At 37.9% G+C, this 23,172-nt stretch overlaps 1 protein-coding gene across 1 annotated transcript in view; it reads left to right on the plus strand.

Moving 5' to 3' along the window:
- The window catches only part of LOC102303961 (RNA-binding motif, single-stranded-interacting protein 3), a gene marked incomplete at its 3' end in the record, with an annotated part of 110,115 nt that extends 88,091 nt beyond the window's left edge, over positions 1-22,024 (plus strand). The window contains 4 exon segments of the mRNA XM_005949385.3: positions 1,029-1,186; positions 2,105-2,184; positions 17,546-17,652; positions 21,981-22,024. Of these exon segments, the coding sequence (XP_005949447.2) occupies positions 1,029-1,186; positions 2,105-2,184; positions 17,546-17,652; positions 21,981-22,024 (389 nt within the window).
- Positions 22,025-23,172: the final 1,148 nt, after the last annotated feature.

The following is a 23,172-nucleotide window of genomic DNA, read 5'->3' on the forward strand; positions in this document are numbered from 1 at the left end:
TAAATCTGAACTTGCTGCACTGGCAGTAAGTTTGAGATCATTGTTATGCTAAAACTGAAGCCACAGCCAATTTCGGGATGGTACTGTATCAAAATCTGGCCGTACCTTTCTGTGTTCATAATTCCATTACTTTCAACAAGCCATCGACACCACTAGCTGGAATGGAGACACTCACCGTTGTACACCTCTGAACATACTGACGACATGCGGCCTGTCACTGACTTTCTGTCCAGTGGAGTGATGATTTGGCACACCTCCGATTTTTCTCTTCGTTTCCCTTCTTTAAAAATGGCTCCTTGCACTGACACCATTTCTGATGAGTCCTCTGTGAACAGTAGATGGATTACCTGAAGGTCCTGAATTTTATTTCTATTTCTTAAGGACATTACTTCCTCAAATTGTCCAGTTTCCTCAGATACTTTTTTTTTTTTTTTTGGGGAGCACACATTGCACACCATGCTAATAGATGATAAATTTGCATGTAATAGCTCTTTGGGAATCACCTTGTTGGTACAAAATACAGTTTTATGCCCTTCAAACTGTTACAGTTTTTCATATACTCCACTAAACAGAGGGTACCACCATGTTTATTGCAGCAGGCTGCTACCAGATAAGTGCCTAAACATACAAATTTAAAAGTGGTTGTTTGCCAAGTTGCCTGTTAGATGTAGACAGAAGACACAACACTGGCTCACTTGTTTAGTTTGATTCCTTTATGCTTGAATATTCATGTCATTTTTAAGTGGCTTAAAAAACATTCCTAAAAAAAGGTGAAGTACAAGGACTGGACTGAAAATTTGTGAAAAAACAGCCACTGTCCACTTTTGAAACTTTGAAAGACCCTCAAGAAAGCCCTGTTGCTCAAAACCACTTTAAAAAACGACAAGTACATCTGCCTCCTTGGAAGCAAAGTATGACGAAACGAGAGGTGGCTCAAGTCCTTTACACATTGCATAAACAGATGCATCTGCTCTTTTCTGGTTTGAATTGACACTGATTGTTCACCCTCTACCCCTCTCTCTTCACAGCAACAGGAGCAGGACCCCACCAATCTTTACATATCTAACCTGCCTGTGTCGATGGATGAGCAGGAGTTGGAGAACATGCTGAAGCCTTTTGGTCACGTCATTTCCACGCGGATACTGAGGGATGCCAATGGCCTTAGCAGAGGAGTTGGCTTTGCCAGGTACCGCAGGATACTTGGGATTCTTGAGTTACTGAGATTATGCTTTCCGCTACTAGCTTTGATTTTATTTTATTTTTTTAAATATTAGATATTACTGCACTGCCTTAAAGGTCACTGAGGGGAAAAAAATAACTTGTGAATTATCGACCATATGTTTATTCTGATTGCTATAATTACATATTAGGCACATAATAAAAAAAATGTTAATATAATTACTATAATCCACATTCTTTAAGATAATTACAATGTGATCCTGAGCTGATTCGTTTCCATTTGCAGCTGAAGGTATTTTAGCTGTACAGATCCACTTTGAATGTATGTGTATACGGAGGGGGGGGCCTTCTCAGTTGCATCCTAGAGTGTGTCAGTGATTAGAATGAAGTCGGCTACATTCAGGGTCACTGGCTACATGAACAAAACCCACGACCCACACAGTCATGCGTGTTCACATCCCGAACACACACACAGCCTCTAACTCTTCAGTCACCGTCACCGTTTTGCTGTTCTCCACACACACACAGACTGACACACTGGCTTTTGCTTGCCAAGCAGGCAATTAGTCATTGAGCTGTGATTGGGTGAGCAGAGCTGAATAGGGGCAGACAAAGAGGACATGACACACAACAGATCAGACTGAATGGAGCTTTTAAACTGGGACAAAGGAGAGGAAACCCCATAGAAAACAGACACACAAACACACAGACATGCACAGTCCTACCTAAGGCCTTTTTCTCAGGCATTCATAGATAACCAAGATGCATAAACCAGAAGGCACTTACAAGACTGCCCTTATATCTGGATGGATTACTTTTAAAGAACCTCAGTACCTTTTGTGCATGTTGAACTAAGCAGAATTGTAGCTTCTGTATTTTGTAGCAATTGTCCTAAAGTTCCTCCTTTTATTTTTCTTTATCCCAGGATGGAGTCAACAGAGAAGTGTGATGTGGTGATTCAAAATTTCAATGGGAAATTTTTGAAAACCCCTCCAGGCATGACTGGTAGGTGTCATTCTGAGACTGAGATTACAAATCCTGCCCGTAGACTCTGAACGTTATCCATCTTTGATAAAATTTCAATGTGTATTGTCGAGAAAAGAACTGTGTCAGAAAGCTGACAAAGTTGTGTGGTCACATTTATTTAATCAAAGTCAGCGTTATGGAATTGGAAGTTTTCAGCAGTTTTTCATGAATTTATGGCAGGTTTTATCAGTTGCAGTCATGCTATAGCTGTATGCACCTTTTTGTATTACAATGTTAGTCTACATCCAACTCACGGTCAATGCAACTGATAAATCTTCTCTAATTATCTTCTCTCTCTCATGTTTTTTTCTCCCCCACTCGTTGAACTTCCTTGAGCTTATTTAGCAGGAAGATGTGAGTGATTAATTCTTTCTCTGAACAAGATGCAGACTGAGGCACACACGCAATGAGGCACATGTACAAACATCAGACAAGCAGCTCCCAAGGCAAACAATCTGTCTCCACATTTTCCCTCAATAAACAGCAAAAACTTGATGCCTTTTTAACTCTGAGCTGAAGACATTTGAAAAGGGTGGGGTGGAGGGATATCAGTAGATGTATAGGTGACATGAAAAAAGAGGAGAAAGAAAATGATCAGGATTTGACTGAGGATGTCACGGTATTTGAAGGGAAAAAAGCTCAGAGACAAGATTAAGATACAGAAAGATAAGGTATGGTGTACTAAAGGGAATTCAAAGACGGGGATTTGTACTCTGGCAGTACAGCACACACATGCACTGTGTATTGTGTGGTATAGTTGTGTAATTTTATAGCAAATTAAAGATGTATCCATTCCCCCTTCTGTCTGCAGCCTCTGTCCGTCTTTGACAGAAAAATAACATCACAGCTCTTCGTATAAGAATAATTAATACAGTGAAAATCACAAGACTTTGCAAGTTGGTTTCCATGGCAAAGCTGAGAACACTTTTTTCAGATTATATGCTGTCAAAGTAATCACAGTTATAGATTGTTGCCTCGGTCCATTTAATCAAAGCTGCAAAGAGGAATCCCACAACGGATTATTATGTTAATAATTTATACATTTATTAACTTTTGCCCACAGTTAATGTGACAAATTGCAATATATTTAATGATACTTCAGTGTGTATTGATGCATATTTGAGTAACATGAAGCATTTTCATGCTAACTATGGAAAAAATTATCATGTACAAAGTGAAAGGAGCTGCTCATATTGCTAATCCAGTATAACACGCAAGGCTGTAGTCCGTCTTAAAACTGTAATATTTTCAGGTGCGTGTGCAGCCCACAACTTAGTTTTACTTTTTTTTTAAAGCAGCTTTAAGTTGATTGGTTGGGACTGAACTTAAGTGCATTGCTAACTTCATCAGGAACTATGCTTATATTTCTCTCTTATGCAGTGTTACTATAAAGTTCACCAAGTTTTTAGCCTCAATTTAGACGATTTTTGGATGAATTGAATTGACTTCTTTTAAGTTCTTTCCTTGATGAGCTGTGAATGTATGTTAGAATTTTTCTGTCAGTACGTCTGTTCTGGGGGTTTTTTGCTCCCGAGTTTCTTTTTTTCTTGTCATTTTTTTTTCATTTTAAGACTTCGTTTTTTGTCTGTATTCTGTGTTGCTCATTTATTTTAATATTAGTTGAGCCATAGACTGAAGTTGATCCTTTATATTTTGTTACAAAAAGATAATATCTAACCGTGCATAAAAAATCTGTCTCCCCTTAGTAAGCAAAAATGTTAAATATCAGCTCTGGGGTCTCATAGCCTCCCTGGGGCAATACTGATTCAAACAAAATATCTACAAATAAACAATGTGTATGAGCAGGTCATTAAAATCCAGCTTCTCCAGCCTGCAGAGGCACTGCTGTGCATACTCTTTAACATTCACACACCTGCCGGTCTCCTCCTGGCCAAAATTAAAACGTCACCAGAGGGTTTCAGCGTGATTTTTAGTGTGATTTATGGCATGTTGAAGAAGGAAAGGAGAAGATGTCCTCTGCTTGCTCAGCAGTCCCCTGTTGGTGAATGTGTAACGTCTTGGTCCACTGCTGGATAGCTCTGTAAGTCAACATATCTGTAAGAGTCAAAAAAAAAGGTTCTTTAGGGAGAAGAAAGTGGGTGTATACCTTGTCATTCTAATCACATCAAATACATACTAGCCAATATCTCTTAGGTGATATTATAATTTTTGATTCGCTGTAGGTCAACATGATGAATATCACATGTGTGATCAACAATCATAGGTCAATTTAACAAATCTTTTTAAAAAGTATTATTCATACAGTTTTATCCAATATTACAATAATATTTTTAAAGTATGTAAAATTGTGAGAAAGTCCTGTTTACTCATAAAAATGAGTGCAATTCCGAAGCAGTAAAGCACCAAGACAAGAAGGAAAGTGAATACTGCAGTGGAACGTATCAGCTTTTACAAGGTGATTGTACACTTTGAGTTCATAGTCAGCTCTTAGTTTACAGTGCAAGTCTTGCATTCAAATACAGTTGCTAAGTCCACAAAGTCACTGACCTCTACGCTGAAAGAGTGTATTGCTTGTTGTTGCCGGGGTTATCTACTCCGTTTACTCATTTTATACATCTGTTGTCTGTGTGTGCACACATGTGTTTGGATGTGTACAGAATGCTTAAATTTTACTGCACTCCCACACCGCTGAAATTGGGAGAACCCGTCCGCCTGTGTACTCCTCCACAAAAGACTTTGACACACATACTGTGCTTATTCGTTTAATACTTAAGAACAAAGTGTCTCTCCAGAGCCAGGTTTTGTAGATTTATGTTCTGTGTCACTGACAGTCTGTAACATTTCCAAAGATGCTGCTGTGACATTATGACAGGCTTTTGTACTTTGTTTTGTTGTTTGTCTGCTTATTACTTATACTTGTTGCCTTAAAATTTTTTTATCAAAGGTTAAAGCATCTATGCTGGTGCAGTGTAGTCAACAATATGCATGCATGTCACTGAACGAGGATGTTTGTGGATTTTTGCCTGTATTTCTCTGATTCATACCACAGTCTCTGCTTCTTAGACTGAGGTACAGACAGCCAACAGTAATATTTAACTCTTAAGCTTCAGAATGAATGCTTACATTGATCACATGACCAGGACTTCTGTTAGCCCGTTTTACCATAAAGTTTATAGATTTTTGACTCCTATTTTTTTTGTTTATATTTTGGTCTCGCTCTATTTACATTTCATTTAGAATTTCAAAGAGTCTGGGTTTGCAGATCAAAAAGATGTTCATTGCTATTTTACCAGAGAACACACAGGGATGTAGTGTTTAGCACTATCACCTCACAGGAAGAGGATCCTTGGTTTGAAACTTGTGGTTGATCTCAAGGATCTCTCCCAGTCATTGTGCAGTAGGGAACCACACCATTAAGACACAGCACAGAATATCAGAAGCACAGCAGGCATCTGATATGACACTGATATGACGGCCATGGCATGAAAGGTGGATGTGGTTTGCAAAGTGGCTTGCAGGTGAATTTTTTTTTTTAATTATTTAAATGATATCTCTGCTTCACAGATTAGATTCCTTAGGTATTTATTAAGTTGTAAACATCTTTACCCCTAATCATCAGCCACAAATTTGACATTCTCATCTAAGGTGTAAATTAAGTGCAGACAGTAGGTGTTTGCTCTGTGTTAACATTTGATAATGTTATGCCCCCTTACTGTGAGGTGAAAACATAATTCTGTTTCTACTTCTTCTTCCTTATCCCTTTATATTAAAGCTTGACATGATTAAACTTTAAATGTTGACAAATTTAAAATCAGTGCTTATTTAAAAAAGTAAATGTAAAGAAATCTGAAGACCATTTCAATGTTGACTTCAAACGCTGTTTCCTTTGGTTTCAGCGGTGGAAGTCTTTCCTCTCTCAACACACTATTCACATCCTAATCGCTCACTATTTGTACTGGTCCAGTGACATTTCTTGTTCACCCCCCCCCCCTCTTTTTTTTTTTTCTCCTTATCTCATCTTTCACTGTGTATCTTCCTCTTGCACTGTTTGATATGGCGTATACTGTTGTAGTTTTAATAGCTCCATTTGTCCTGCCTTCCCGTAATGATAAGGCAAACGGGACAAGAATGAACCAAATCCAAATCTGAGTTAGCATGTTATCATTCAGTAGTTTTTATAATAATCAGAGAGCTTTAAAAATGCATGGAGCCTTAAATGTCTCGTAAGATCATGAGGCATTAAGTCCCTATTCACTGGTGAAGCGGCTCAATGCTTTCATAAATGGAAACTGAGTTTTATTTGATGTTCCTGATAATAGAGGAAAAACTGAATGATGCTTTACTGAGAAAAAGATTGTGTGGAAGTATTGCACTGTGAGACTTGTAATCTTACATATCTTTTTTTTTCAAGGCACTATTTAACACTCAGACACAAGTATGGGTATAAAGTATGGGTGCTGCTTTTGAAACTGAGACCAAATAACAATGATGCCATCAGGTTCTGATATTTGCAAAATATTTGCTTCCATCTTTGCATAATGCCTCATTAAATACATCTCAGCCTCAATACATTTTATTCTTATGTGACTAAAAGGCTGTTTCATATTAGTAAGTTGAATACGTTCACATTTTGTTCCCTATGTCTGTTAATGTTTATGACAGTGGAGTTAACATCCCTTTTTATTCTTTTTTTTTTTTTTCTCCTTTCATTTTGACTCCATTTGGTTGTTTGTGTTATTGAACATTTATTTAACCCTCCTTTACTTTTTTGCCTACATTGTTTGACCTACCTGGCTGTTTTTGCAATTTGGTAACAGTGTTACAAATACATACTTATTTCAGCCTCTCGTGGATTCTTCATTTAGCCACATTTGGGGACTGGATCCCATTTTCCAACTGAGCGACTTCCTATATTTGCTAATGGATTGGATTTTATTTTAAATAACTTTTTTCCCATTTGAAGGATTTGTTCCCACTCATATGATAGACCCCTTATTGTCTTCATAAGCCAAGTCTTTCTACTTGTCTAAAGACTGATGCGTGGCTTAGAAGCATCAAAGCTAAGATCAATATAATTTTCTGCACCTAACCAGGTATATCGAGAATAACCTTTCATCCTTCCTCATACTTTTCTTTCCCTCCTTTTTCTTCCCATGTGTCCCTCTAGCTAGAGCTGAAATAAATGTATGTTTGCCCTGCTGGAGTTTGAACAGTTTCTTTAGTGCCCTACCGCAGTTTGCAATATCCCACAGCTTCAGCAACTGGTAACAGTATGTGATTCACTGTTCACAGTACAAGCCACCCACCTTTTTACCTATGAACAAGTCCTGTTGGCTGAACATAAAATGCCACAGATTGCAAACTTTATTTCAGATCAATAAAAGACTCTTTTTTTTTTTTCTCAACCCCACTGCATTCACCTAAATACAGACACAATCAGACATACACATTCAGGCTGGACTTAAATCCTACTGAGATGCTGTGGCACGAACTTAAACAGGCAGTTCATACTCAAACTTTTTACTGTGGCTGAATTCAAACAATTCTGCACAGAAGAGTTGGCCTATACAGTGATGTGAAAGACTTATGTTATTAGGTTTAGGAGGCAATTATTTTTATTTTTATTCATGCACTATATGTTTCTGATATTGTTGCCATTTTTTTTCCCTTTAGTCGTGTGTTTTTGCATTGGATGGATAACATGTTGAAATGGTTGTATTTAACAGAAGAAAACTGTAGTCAAACAATTGCACGGTGATTGCTGCTGCAAGTCTTAACTAATGAGTACAAATAAATCCCCTGTGTGTGTGTGTGTGTGTGTGTGTTTGTGTTTGTGTGTGTGTGTGTGTGTGTGTGTGTGTGTGTGTGTGTGTGTGAGTGTGAGTGAACAGGCACTTGTATCTTCTGACCACTGTAATGTTTCTCTTTCCCCTGTAATTACTTTCCCTTATCATGTAGCTCTTGGCAGGTACTTGCTTAGTAACACTGAGTTCTAGTAAAACAAGCACACACTGACACAACAACACACAAATCATAGTAGCTCAATGTGTGGGTGGCTGGATCCTTTTAGTTTTGGTTGTTGAGTAGTTTAGTTTGCACATTGTTCAGAAGGATGCAGGTGAGAATCACCTCAGAATGACAATAAAGCAAAAACAAAGGATAAATGTAAAAACCCTAAAAGTTGACAAATCAAATAATTTGTTAGTTTTGTTCAAAATAACACACAACTCTTGTCTTGCAGTTTAAAAGATTTTTTTTTTTTTTTGCACATACAACATGGCCAGTTGCAGTTAAAAACCAACTCAAAGTGAAGTCCAGATAGTAACACTAAGAATTCAAGCTTTTAATAAAAGGACTGAGGTCCTGTGGTCTTCTCTGCAATAAAAGGATCAGGCCTAGTATAATTATGTAGTTTAAATCATAACCCTGTTTGCAGAGAGTAATTTGAAATACTTGAATTAAAAAGAAATTAAACAAAGGTGTAATTTGTAAAACAGTTTTAACATTCTGTGCAGCTTCACTCTGTGAATGCCTCATATAGTTTCACAAAATAATCCTTAAGAACATATGATTTCATCCAAAAGCTACTTCAGGGGGGCAGTTTAGAGAAAGAATATATATACACAAGTTTTCACAGACTGACTTTGCTCAGATATGCTGCTCATAGTAAAAACTCTTTGAAAGAAAAAGATCTATGACCTTTTTACTGATAGTACACTGTATGGATAAAAGTAATGGGCTTTAGCTCTTAATTCAGTTGCTTTCACATGGTTACAGACTCAAACCCCTACCAGTGCAGTCTGCTTTTACAAGCATTTTTGAAAGAATGGGTCACTGAATATAAGTGTGGTACTGAAAGAGGATGGCACTGTTGCAATAAAATTGTGACATTTCTTCTCTTATTGCATAATCAATTTTAAGTGGTGTGAGTGCTATGTTAAAGTGTTTAGGACCTACAGTAGCTTAGCCATAAAGTGGCACTGCTGAGGTGCTTAGTGTGTGAAAGTCACCAGTGCTTCAAACCACCACAGCTGCCATCAAGATTAGCAACAAAAAAACTGTGTGCAGGGAGCTTCATAGTTTCAATGGACGAGTATGAACATGTAGTGTAGTTTAACCCGTAAGATGGACAGTAAAAATATATGCCTCCAACCAAGAAAGTACTGGGATCGAATCCACTAGCCAGCTGTGACCTTTCTTTATGGTTGGGTTTCTTCCAGGTTATCTGGCTCCCTCCTACAGTCCAAAGATATTTGTGTTAGGTGGTGTGTGTGTGTGTGTGTGTGTGTGTGTGTGTGTGTGTCCCCCATTGTCTCTCAGAAGTGTAATACTTCCAAAGTCTGGTGACCTGTCCGGTGCCTTCTCTCGGCTCACAGCTCAGCTTCAGCTACACTGCAATCCTGAATTTATAAACCTAAGAAAATGAATTGATTACTATTGTTAGTAGTAGTAACAGTATAAGGGAGGGATTTGACCATGTAGTTATTTAAATGATAGCTCTACTAACTAGCTACAAGGGATTTTTCTCAGTGGTTTCTTAAATTGCTGGGGCAAGCTCCTACACAGATTCTAATTAGAGTCATTCATGCCTCCCCCTGAAACCTAAGAAATTGAGCTGAGATTCCTCATACAAAACTATATTTCTCCTATCTGCCTGCTCTATACTTACAAGGAAAAAAGCCTTAAGAAAAAAGAATGTTGTTTTGGTTAAGGGGCTTCAAGTTACTCCTGAATTCAGCAATTACATTTTTTTCTTGTCAATGGATTAGAATTGCATTTTATTGCATCACCCCCATGTCCTGTTAAAAATAAATAAATAAGATAACAATCTAAACCAAATATCCAAGCATTTGTTTATGACAGCGTTGGGTAATTTGATATGCCCAAAAGGATCTGACACAGCTGTACCCAAATTCATCATAAATTCATCACATTGTGTCTTATAGAGCGAGGAGTGCGAACATTAGGGGTCAAACTAGCAATTAAAAGTGTCCTCCTTTCTTTTAAAGCACCCTTGTGAAATACAACAGATTGTGGAAACGAAGCTGTGAAAGCAAGCTGAATAATTAATGCGGTGCACCACTTTTATTTGCTTTTCCTACAGGTAATCTTGTCTCTTGATGTATTGCACTTGTTGACCCCTGACTGAGTGGCGGCTAGATTCACCTCCCTGGAATAAATAACATTCATTGTTGTCATTATCATCTTCACTATTTATGACTTGTCACGTTGTGCTCATGAATGAATATAAAATGATTTGCAAAGTGTATTGTGCATATTTTTTCCTCCCCAGGAGAAATGCATGATATCATAATTCTGCTCATTCAGGCGTCTCCTGAAACTAGTACATTACAATATTACAATTTCATATTTTTCTTGAATTTATTTTTTTTATATAGTGTGTTGATAATGCAGTGATTTACATTTCTTTTGCTTTTTTATATTGTATATTCTAGTGCTACACACAAGTACTGGTAGGGGCAGTAAGTCATTCATTTTGCTATGTTTGCTGTGTGTGTCTTACAACAATCACTTACAGATTAGAAATGATAAGAGACCCATGTAATATTTTGGAGGTAAGACATTGTCACTGGCTATCTATTTGGAGGTAAATCAATCTTTTAAACTTGGTGCTCCATTGAAATTCTGGTTTGCAAGACCAGTTTTACAAAATTGTGCTTACCGTATTTAAAAAAAAAAAAAAAAACATCAGTACATCCATGGACAGCCTTTTTTAATAACTTACACTAAATGAATATTCTCTTGTGGAACAGTAAGTATCCCCTGGCCCTCATAAGCCATTATTGCCCCCTTTATGAGATTAATAATATTTTGTTGTAGCCATTTGCTCAGGCAGCAGCTTTCTGAAATTCCTTCAGTTGTGAAATATTTGAGATTTTTCTTGTACGTACTGCTTATTTTGAACCTCCATGTAACATTTCTATTTAAAGTCCATGCTTGGAGAATGCCTTTTCACAACCTTACATTTTATCTGTTTGAGCTGTTCGTAGGATCGTTATGCTATTGAAAGGGCCACTTTTGGTTTGATTGCAATTGTCAGACAGATAGTCTAGCATTATCTTCAAGAACTCTTTGATATGCATGTCAGTGACAGCAATTTATGCGGTTCCGCGGGCAGCAAAGCAACCCCAAACTATAACATTTCTAAAGACATGCTTCACAGTATGCTTGCTGTTTTTCTCCTAATAAGCAGTGACCTACGTCACACATGTTAACCAACTCACCCTTTATTGTTCTGATCAGAGTTGGTGTGGACCTAATAGTTTTGGTGAACTTTGGGTTTATTTTATTTATTATTTATTTGTTTTTATTGGGAAGCAAAATGCTTTTTGCCTTATATACCTCTTGTGCAACCCACCAGTTGCAAGTTACCCATGTCGCAGTTTTGTGATTGCTTTGTTTTGCAGGTTCTAATTATACGAATTTTAGAATCAGAAAATAATTTAACATTTTGAACAGTTTACATCTGTACTTATTGTCACGTAATGTTTTTGTTATGTGCATAGTGAGTTTCAGCAGTTTTCCCAACTTCCAGCATCATTACATGCTGATGGACATTCATATGTTCTATTCCCTGTTAAAATAACAAGTCGGAAAGTAAAAGTTTGCATTTCTGTTTCATGTCACCTTATTTTGTAGACACTGTTGCAAAGAGGATCGAGCATTTGTTTAAATAAATGAGATGTAAAAATTGTCAACAGTTGTCTACAGGATGATATGAACGCCATTGGCTCTGTGCTCCTTCACTCAAGCAGGCACACACTGACACAGCCATAAAATCATAAAAAGTTCCTCGAGCAAATTACAAGCCAAGCAGCTTGGCATAAATCGACTCTCCGCTGGAAGCAATGAGGATATTTTTTTTCTAATTAAAAAAGCATGTTGGAAAAAAATAACTAGGATCTTTTTATTGTTACGTTGTTAGTTGTTCAGCAGATGTCAATCTATAGATACTCATGTGTGAAGCAGTTTGTCCAAGTTTGGGTGCTGCTTCTGGTGTTTCTCTCTCTGTCCGGTAATCAGGAAATGGCAATAGATTGCGCTACATTAACCAGGCACAGTGTTGCCTACCTCCTGGCAAAACTTGACTCTTACCAGAAACACCCTGTATATATTGCACATACAGTTTCAATCAATGCAAAATATAAATATAAAAGTATAAATCCAGGCTTTTGACATAATTGGATTTGCTTAGTTTCCACAGTTCCAGTAAATCTCACTTGTGTTTTATGGTAGTTTTGTTCTTTATTATTTTTGTTTGTTTGTTTGGCAGAATTATGAAATCATCGATACCTGAGGTTTAATAGGGTTAAACTCCAGGTATCCAATGAGATGGCAAAAGTGAACAAAAATCTATTAAAAACAGAAACAACTGCTTCTGAAACTCTCCAATTTGTCTCCCCAGATTAATATATTCAACCCCTGCAGCAGCTCCATAGCACTGATGCAGCCAAATCGGTCTAACTTTACTGATGCATATGCATTTGCAAACGGTGGCCCACAGCAGCTGGCCGGTGTTTAATGTTTGAGTCATTTCATAAGATCAGGTATATAAACAGCTGACAGCAAAAAATGTTTTACATTTTTAAGTCTGTGTGGATAAAATGTGTGCTGCTTTCAGGGCCTTAAAATAAACACAATTAAATAAGGTCAATGCAACTCCTGTAGTTACCTCACAGGAATATCTTGTTGTCATGTTGCTGCTTTGCTTACTGGATGTTGCTGTTAGGAATATCAAGAACATTAATGAAGAAAAACCAATCCAGAAAAACTCTGAGATTAAAAGATTGTTTTTCATCCTTTAGCAGCCAGCTGTCACATCTATGGGTGACGACATCTATGCTTTACAATTCTCCATTCTCATGTTTAGGTACTTGTTTTTTTAATTACTAATTCTAACAATAAAAGAAACTTGTTTTCATCTGTTGTGCCAGAAAACACACTGTGCTAAAGCTGGAAAATAAAAAGAAAGTTTCAAAACACACATAATTAATGTATAATTATTTTCAATCAACTGATGTTTTTGTCTTTATAGAACACAGACAAAGTATCGCAAATATAAACTTGACAAATTATCTGCCATCAATAGCATGGCCTTCTGTCTGTCACAGCTGTGAGCGGAAAAAAATAACAAATAAAATAACAAATGAAGCCTTTATTTTTAAATTGAGTGCCACTGTTAATGGTAGATAGCTTTTCACATTAAAAAATAGAAATCACAGGACACATGTCTAATAAGAAATAACTTAGAATTTATGATTGTATTTTTGTTAGTTATTATGTCTAATCAAAAATATAAATGTGATATTTTTTTAAACTATTTTTGATCATAATTTATTATAATAACTTTAAACTTAATGTGGTAGGTGAACTGATGTCTTCCACTTTTCTTTTTTCCCCAAATATCTTCAGTCCATCCATTGTTGCATCCATGTGACTATCTGTGATTTTAGTAAAAGTAAAGGTCATTTAATGCATGAAGCAGAGCGGGTAAAAGACAACGAGAAGCAGATTGATTCAGAAAGATGAAAAGCAAAGGATGACAACAGAAGGCTATGCCATGTGACCTGTTGGACAAAATCAAGTTAACATAGTTGAATGAAAAAAGTTCTTCTAAATGTGTTATAATCAAATGGAAATGTGTCTTTATATCATTACCCTTAGAGTGCCCGTCATGGACCCAGGCATTCTAAAGAGCTCTCATCTCAGTCTTTAAGCTCTAAATGGTTTTCTCCACTGAGAATACCTCTTCTCATTTTTCACTTTACTTAGATGAAGAAATATTTTTCTTGAAGTAGGCAAGATAATTGCATAGTTTATTCTGGCATTCATAATGTGTTAGTCAGTACCAGCTTCAAGATATTGCAATTTGCAGTTGGTTTTTTGTTGTTGTTTTGCTTTTCTTTAAAAAAAAAAAAAATCGATACTACACACATTGATGATGATTTGACTTTCTTTGCCATTTTATCCTATTTGACAGTAATGTCAGAGTGCCAGCTTATAGCCTCGTCAAAGATGGATCAGTGAGTTAAAACCTCACTTATGGATATATTAAAATAAAATAAAATAAAAAAAACAGAGGCATTGCATAAAAGTATGCGGCTTGTTAGGGGTTAAGAGTGCATAAAAGTATGTGACTTATTCAGTTTCAGGGTTTAGAGTAGTCTTTACCAGCTAAATAGAAGACTTGTCCCAACAGTTTGCCTCTGCTGAAGCAGTATAGCACTTCAGAGTTTTTGCATCCTAGAAAGAAATTACATTTGCCTTGGTGGCTGTGACAGATTGACAGTTGCATGTGGAAATGTTTGGACAGTGACAAAATTGCTCTGTATGCCAACACAACATATATATAAAGTTGAGATGCAACCTCGAAGAGTAGTTCCTAGTGCTTTCAAGGGCAATATGCCCTCGGTAGAGTCTCTTTAACCTCCTAAGACCCGAACTCTTCCATGGGATTCATTTTTAATTTCTCTTTGATATTTGGGCTGATTGGGACCCGATGAATGTAAAAACAAAGAATTACCAGATGTTTTTATTTTTTTTTTACCTGATTTTTGTTCCTAAGAAAAATGAGAGCCACATATGAGGATATTCGTTTAAAATTTTGATAGAACAGCAGCAGTATAATGTCCTCGTAAGTGGATATCAGGCCCTAGTAGAGCAAAATTAAATGTTTTGGTTTAAATAACTTAAAATGTGATGTCCACATATGTGGACGCCAGGTCCTAGGAGGTTAAGGCACATTGGGCCTAGGTGATGAGCCAGACCCCTACAAAGAAGAAAACCTCTGGGTACTGGGAGCCCCGTTCTGGAGCCAGGTCTTGGGAGTACCTCAAGACTCTGGCCGGATGGTTGGCCTTAGCCTTTAGATTTTTGCCCACGTCAAAGGTGCTTCTGGATTAATTTTTTTTAACAGATTGTCTAAGGACAGCGATAAGTGGAGACTGTGTTGGGTTAGGTGGTCTTAGGATCTCATTTCTGCTTTTTTTTTATTATGGTTCTGTTGTCTTTATGAAGCAAATACCTCACTGCACTGTAGCACCTCACGCCAAATAAGAAGCGCTTAGCATGAGAATAAGCATAAGTGTGATGCTGTGGTACTCGATCAGAAAGGTTGGAGTGCCCACTCCTGGTCCAGCTGGGAGGAAGCCCTGGGGTTGAGCCAGGATACGCGGGAGAGATTGTATCTCTTTGGCTTGGGAATGCTCCAGTTTCCCCCAAGGAGAGTTTGGGGAGGTTTCTGGGAAGAGGAAAGCCTGTGCATCTCTGCTTAAATTTCTGCCTCTGCAGCACCTGTATAAACAGCAGAAAATTGATGTATGTATGGATTTAACCGAAGAACATATTTAAAGCTATATTTCAAGAGTTCGGAAAAATTACATTCAGTTACCTAGATTTAGTTGGATGAATTAACATAATCATTAATAATATGCAAATTTTTAAGACTTTAAGAATCTATTGCCACGAGTGAATGCTTGGGCACTGTTGCCTCAGAGCCAGAGCTCTGGGTTCAACCCTCTCTGCTTGTATACATTTTCTGTGGGTGAGCTCATTTCAGTTACCACTGGGGAGAGAATAAAACGAAATAACATGCCAGGTTAAATCTGCCTATGTCAGTCCTGGACAGTCTCACAAAAAGATGACGTTAATGTCAATTTTACTTCCTAGTTAAACAAAGGTTAAAAAAAAAATACTTGGAGTCTGTGAACAGCAGTAATGGGTTTGCCCCTTTGCCAGGACTTTACTTCAGTTGTATTTGTTGGCGGGTCTTTCTTGTTTGATCTTTGTCTCCTTTAGGGTAAATACAAGCTTAATGGCTTTTAAATCATGGAATATTTTAAATATATACACTACCAGTCAAAAGTTTGGACACACCTTCTCATTTAATGTGTTCTTTCTTTCTTTTTTCTACTTTCTACATTGTAGATACTTACTAAAGACATTAAATACATGAAGCAAGATTTATGGAATTATGTAGCAAAGAACATTTTTAATAAATAACTCTAAATTTGTTTTATGTTGTAGATTCCTCAAAGAAACTGTCGGACTTCTCTCAATGACTTTTTTTTGACGTAGTCATCTGAAACGGTTTTCACTTCAGATGTGCCTTATCAGGGTTCACTTGTGGAATTTCTTGCCTTCTTAATGGGGTTGGCACCATCAGTTGTGTTGTGCAGAAGTCAGCTTGTTACACAGCTGTCAGTCCTATTTGAATGTTAGAATTCATATTATAGCAAGAACCAATCAGCCAAGTAAAGAGAAACAACAGTCCAAGAGTGTGCAATGCAGTGATCAAAGCAAAGGATTGATATTTTGAAGAATCTAAAATCAATTTTGTTTTTGTTTTTTACTACGCAACTCCATATGTGTTCATTCATAGTTTTGATGCCTTCTATGAGAATCTACAATGTAAATAGCCATGCACATTTCTTTACTTAATCAGTCAAATATGTGAAGCAAAATGCTGGTTGTGAAGGGTACATGTTTTTGGCTGCAGTTGGTTAAACTGCAGCTGGAAAGTCTAAGAAATATGCCCTAGCATCACAGTTGCCATAAAACAGATTAGCGTCTGTTTATCCTCTAAATAGACAAGGCATCAGATATCTTATTTGAGTGTCCTGGTTCATGTTATGGTAATATGTTTTAATGTTAAGACATGTGGCTTCTGAAGCATTTCCCAGAAAATGAAGTAACTGTCCACTCCTGCTTGCTTTCTAACCATTTTTAAAGATATGCCTTTAAAGTAAATCATAGTAAACACAGACTTTTAGTTTTTCTTTGGATAATCCTCTCACAATCTGACAACTTCCTTCTGTTCACAAACCCTGAGGGTATATTCAGTTTAAGCTTGGTGAACTTAGACATGGAAGGTCACTGTAAGTTAATCTTATTTGTAACCAAACATTTCTTCTTTCTCTCGTCCAGCGAGGGACAGTATTTTCTTTGGAGGACTTACAATTGCAGTCTGTTACCCATGGGTCAAACCACGTGGCGTTATTTAGCGTATTAAGTATGCCTGTTTGGTTTGCTGTTTGAACCTCGCACACCATGCACTATTGATTAGCCTGTGGCTTTGTTCCTACGTCAGCGTTGCTGTTTTGAAAGCATGGTTGGAGGGGCTAAAAAGAGATGGGGTGATAACTAGTGTTGTGTAAATGTTTGGATTACGGGTGGCTGAGATAAATCTAAGAGCTGAAGTGCTGCTTTCAGGACCAACTAACTTTTAGTTTATTTAAGCTGTAGCATAAAACACTTTAAGTGTAATCTTTTAAATTTAACCTAAAACATATAGTTTGACTTTCTCCTACTTATAAGGTGATTAATCTATAAATGTGTTTGTCCTTGTCTCACTCTATAGCTCCCTCAGAGCCTTTGCTGTGCAAGTTTGCTGATGGAGGCCAGAAGAAGAGACAGACCCAGGTCAAATATCCCCAGAATGGACGATCGTGGACACGGGAAGGAGAGGTGAGGCTTAAAAATATATTTAATCATCAAAAAAAGCTCCCTGGGAGACTTCATAAAATATTCTCTTGGCCTGCTGTCAAATATAGTCTCTTGCTTTTCTCAATTAAAATGAAAAAACAAAACTGAACACAAGTCTACTGAGAGGACTTTAAAAAGAGAAATTACAGTTATCAAAAAAAATCATTTAAACTTCTTTCAATTAAGTTTTATAGCTGAAGGATAACATTTCTTTTATTATAATAGTCAAAGAAATGAGTGATTATGCACAGCGGTGTCCATATTATGTTTTAGGAAACGTTACAGTTGTAAATCATCTATTCTAATAATTTTCAATATGCGGCTGATGCTCCCTTTGACTCCATTTTTTTTTTTTTTTCAACATACCGCAGAATTTAAAATCATAATAGCTTGACAGATCCCCCCCCTCTCCGTGGGGTCATTATCCACTTTCATTTCTAGTAAGGCACTGTAGGTTCAGTTAGAGATGCTGCTGACAGTATGAAAGCTGGCACACAAAAAGGTTGTTAAATTTAAAGTATAAGGTTTCTGTAAGGTCCCAATTGCAAAGTTGTTTTTGCTTTTGTTGAAACTCCCACCTCCTGTCCATCATCTTCAGAAGAAATGAAACCTTGTGCAAAGGATTGAAAGCAGATTGACTGTTTCACAATGCAGAGAGTTCAAAAGTTTTTAGTGTCAATACCAAAGCTTTAATTTACAGAACAAGGGGAAGTGAATAATAATGCTGCCACCCACACACCCCGGTGCAGTTTTTAACAGTTTCCCAGTGTTCTCGTTACACGAAGGTTGGGAAAGAGCAGGGTGGTGGAGTGAAATGAAATGGAACCAGGCTGAAACTATGCACTGTAACAAGAGGCGCCGCAATGAAAACAAGATGTTGCAGTTTTTGACCTTTGCTCATGGCTGTGTGGAGCAGGCACAGATTGCAGCTTTCGTCTTTTTGTATAAGAGCAAACGTGTTTGTCATAGCCTGGCTTATCATTGGCCGAAACGCTGGGCACACCCTAAACAGGTCACCAGTCTGTCACAGGGCTAACACAAAGAGATAAACAACCATGCACACTTCATTTTACCAACTGTGGAAGTGAGCCACAGTATTTGGAGAGAACCCACACAGGGACAACATGCAGGGAGAACAGGCTGCCAAATCCAGGACCGTCTTAATGTGATGCCACAGTGCTAACCACTGCACCACCATACCATCAATTTTGGTGGTATTTTTTGTAATGTGTCATCAACTAGGAATGGGAGTTAAAAAAAACAAAAACAAAAAAAACCTCGAACTGAATAGTATAAAACATAACTCATAAAACAGTCAGAAATGAGCAAAGTCTGCTGGCCAAGGTTAAACATCCCTGCAAAAAATGCATCTGCCTTTAACCACCACAGTAAATACCTTAATCACATTATTAAAAAGCTCAACTTAAATGTATTCACAATTAAATGTGTGGTATTTTGCACAGTGGATTTCACATACGCAGTGCCATTGCTTGGAGAGTGTAGCTAAATGAGCAGTTAAAGCACATACAGCCTTTTTTCAATGCAGGTTAACGTCCACACAGCTTTGCAGAAATGGGTAAAGTGAATATGTCATTTTATTCAGATTTCGCTTAAATACAGGCATTCATTTGCTAGATAAAAATACTATGGAGCTGTGCCGGTTTTGTATGTCTTAATTTCCAGAGCACTCTCATTCCCAACGCGTAAAATACAATTTGTCACGTCCCAATGCATCTCGTAGTAACCTGAAAGGTAGCCTTCCACTTACTCCAGATTCTCAATTGAATCCAATAGAATGGCACTCGCGGTGGTAACACGTGCTCCAGCTGTCTACCTCTAACCTTAACCTAAAGCCTATCAGGTAGTGTTTTCCAAAGTGATTCATGAACACAACGAAAAAACATATGTGCATGTATAGATTCATTCAAAACCACTGTCATGCCTCTGAACGCCTAACATACCGACGATTTGTCACATGTCAGTTTTCCGTTAACGTACTTCCCTCTTGTCAATGTCTGTGTGAACTTGAAATAAGTGATGACTGCTTTCAGTGAGACACCTCACACATTTGTCTGTGGCACACGTCGTGACAAGCCCCGCTCGGCCCTGAAGCATCTCTTCAGAGGTTTATGCATTTGTCAGAGCCAGGCCTCAGAGTCCAGGCTGACTTATATAAACTAATACTTCTGCTAATAGAGACATCTGGCCAGGGAGATGCTTTGAGGTGCTTCACTGCCTACTTATCTCAGTCAACTCATTCTGATACGAGTCTGGCCTTGGTACGGTGACGTGAATACGTGCGTTACACATGTAATCACACGCTTACAGAATTTGTTTTGGAAAATGGATAAGGGATACGCATGCAGCTGTGTAGCAGCACAGAAAGAGATTTGCTGTTAGATGAATGCAAATCCCTGGAGTTGATCAGTTTTTCTATTTGGTGTCTAGCAGTGCTTTTTGTTGCTTCTGGAGTCTATACCTACCTACCCAGCCTAGGCTTGGCTAAAACAGTGTTTGTGGAAAAACCAAACACTGAGCTGGGTTCAGCATCAGGGCACCCTTTCAACTCATGTGCCAATTTGGAGAGAAGAGCCTTGTGTAGAATGTAGAATAAGTACAAATGACTTGTGCAGGGCCGATAGATGGTGATGGGGTGGTGACAGAGTAAAAAAAAAAGATTAGGAGCAAACAGTTGTTTTAAGTCTGGTCCAGAATTGCCAAGAGGTAGTCAAGTGGAAGCAGATCTTATTCAAACCTCAAAGAGAAGCCCAGCCTCAATCATTTGAACATGGTAGAAGGAGTGAGACACAGACAGAAACCACAAAGGGGCTAGTGTCACTGATAAATGCTTGGCTAAACATATTTAGTCACTATTTAATAACAGCTTTATGAAGGGAAGAAGGGACAGAGGGAATATAGAAATATACTAATATAATGCTGTTGGGGGAAAAAAAACCTTTAACTCAAAAAATGGATCAAAAAGAAAAGTTTGGGCTGTTTCAGTGAGTAGTTTGAGTGCTTTTGGCAATTTTTGACTGTGTGTGTGTGTGTGTGTGTGTGTGTGTGTGTGTGTGTGTGTGTATGTGTGTGTGTGTGTGTGTTAGTTATTGCTATTATATAACATTATCTTATTTACCACTGAAAGAGCCACATTCATCCATACAGTACACACACTGGTACTCTACTTTGTGACAGTTTGTGTAGAAAAAATCTCTTACACTCTCAGGCACACACACGGATAAAATGTGTGTTAGGAACATGGGGGGCGCTTCCCAAAAACACTTCAACTTGGACTAGAGAAGGCTGGGATCAAACAACTGGCCTTCTGAGCAGATGTCACTTACCTCCTGAGCCACACCCTTCTTATGGACTTTTGAGTAATCTCTAACTTTCCTATGTTGGGCTGTTACCTCCATTAATGCCAACCAGCGTGGATTTGTTTGACTTAGGTGGTAGTGCAACTTCTTAATGTCTTGTTTATTTATTTGAATGCTCCTCAGGATAATCAAACATGGTATAGTGTGAACTGATTTTTGTAAAAGAAAATAAAGTACCATAAAACTTCTATCCATCCATTCTCTTCCACTTATCCTTATCAGGGTCGCACTCATAGAAGCAATTTAGAATTATCAATTAACCTAACCCCAGTAATTGCATGTCTGTGGACTGCGGAAGGTAGCTAGAGTACCTGGAGAGAACCCACGTAAACCCAGAAAAGCCCAGCCAGATAGTGGAGTTAAACTCATACCATAAAAGTTGTCTTTTTAAAAACCTTTAAGGAGAAACGGTAAAGAAAATCTAAAACGTTCCACTGTCTTTGGTCTGCTAAAATTTAGAGTCAGTTAGAACTGGGAACTTATTTTGTTCCCACCTATTTTATATAGTCATATACCACATGCAACAATCGTCCCTCACTGACCTTCATGTGTTTGATTTTGTTGAGCATGTTAAATAAAACGACTGCACTTATAAATGGCTCTTTTGCTCAAAGGCAATTATTCCAAATAATTTTATTGTACATAAGAGCTTTTAGCTGGCTTATTTTGGAGTCTTTAGACTGCTTATCTATTGTTCATTCAGTAGGTCCTTATATCCCAGTCACTTTTGAATTTTGTGTTTTTTGTACAACACTCTTGTATAGTTTGCTTTCTCTGTTCATTATGCATTATAACGTACAATAGGTATATCATACTTTATTGTTTATTTAGTTGTATAGAGTAGCTGTATATGTGATAAAGACCACAAACACAAATTGGTTAAAAAGGCAAGTCATGTATTTAACATTTCGGTGTATGTGTTTCTTTCTCCAGAGTGGTATGGCTTTGACGTATGACCCCACAGCGATGCAGAATGGGTATGTAGAAAGTTTTTTGTTTTTGTTTTTTTTTCTTTTACCTCTCGCACGAACAACCTCGATCTAAAGAGTGTCTCCAGACTTGACTTTTTACTTACATTGTTACACGCAGCCTGTTCAAGAGTGACAGTATAAAATCCTCCTAAGATCAGTGCACTGAAACATGGCAACAACCTGCAGAAATATGCACAAGAGCACCTGCATGCAAACGAGAGGGTCACACATAACACACATTAACCCATATACCTGAACTGATACAGAACACACATACTCTCTGGCGTTCGCTCTTATTCTTACACCTAACTGATGCAGATGGAACATTTATTTATGCACCTATGCATACAAGCTGTCAGAGTTGTAGGTTTTGATTGCAGACAGGAAGATGGGTGTTGTTGCAGTGCTGCTGTAATACTTTCGTCAGCCGAGGCTATCTGCAGTGCTCCCAAGTTGGTTGAGGAGAGCAGAGTGCCTGCCTGTTTCAGGGGGAAATTGGAGATTGGTGTTGTCTGGTAGGAATGCTGCTGGTGATGTGATCCCTGGAGATGCTTCCCTGCAGCTCTGCACTCTTGTTCTTCTCCTCCTTTTGTCAGATTGGTCCGCCACTTTATATCTTAAAGCCACTCTTTCTTTTTTCTTTTTTTTCTAGTTCATCTGAAATTATACAGTCCTTTTTCTTTTCACTGTTTTTGACTTGTTTCTTGCCCTGTCCACATTGTTTTGTATTGCTCAATTCTTCTCATTCATTTTGTTTTCAAACAGCTGCTTTGCTTTGAGTCATCTTTGGTGTCTTTCGGTGCGAGTGTGCTCATTCGTGCATGCATAAATGGGCACTCTCACGCAAGCATCTGTGTGCTTGCTGTGTGTAAGCCCTCTCCAACCTCTCTTCCGAGGTCATCGTAGCTCCTTCCGGCGAAGCACTAAATGACTGTGAAATGCTAATGCAGCTAATTAGAGAGGCAAAAAGCAGGGAGGGAAGTGGGTTGAATAAAAATGGAGGGCCGAGTAGGGTCAAGAGGAGGGCAAAGGCAGAAATAAAGTCAGTCCAAGGAGAGGGGAAAGGTATGAATCAATTACAGGTTTCACTGTGAGCTTGAGGACAATGGGGTTTTTTTTTGTTTTGTTTTGTTTTGTTTTTGGGTTATTTTAAA

The sequence above is a fragment of the Haplochromis burtoni genome, unplaced genomic scaffold, assembly GCF_018398535.1.
Source record: "Haplochromis burtoni strain Fernald_Lab_line unplaced genomic scaffold, NCSU_Asbu1 Contig_439, whole genome shotgun sequence".
NCBI classification, from domain to species: domain Eukaryota; kingdom Metazoa; phylum Chordata; class Actinopteri; order Cichliformes; family Cichlidae; genus Haplochromis; species Haplochromis burtoni.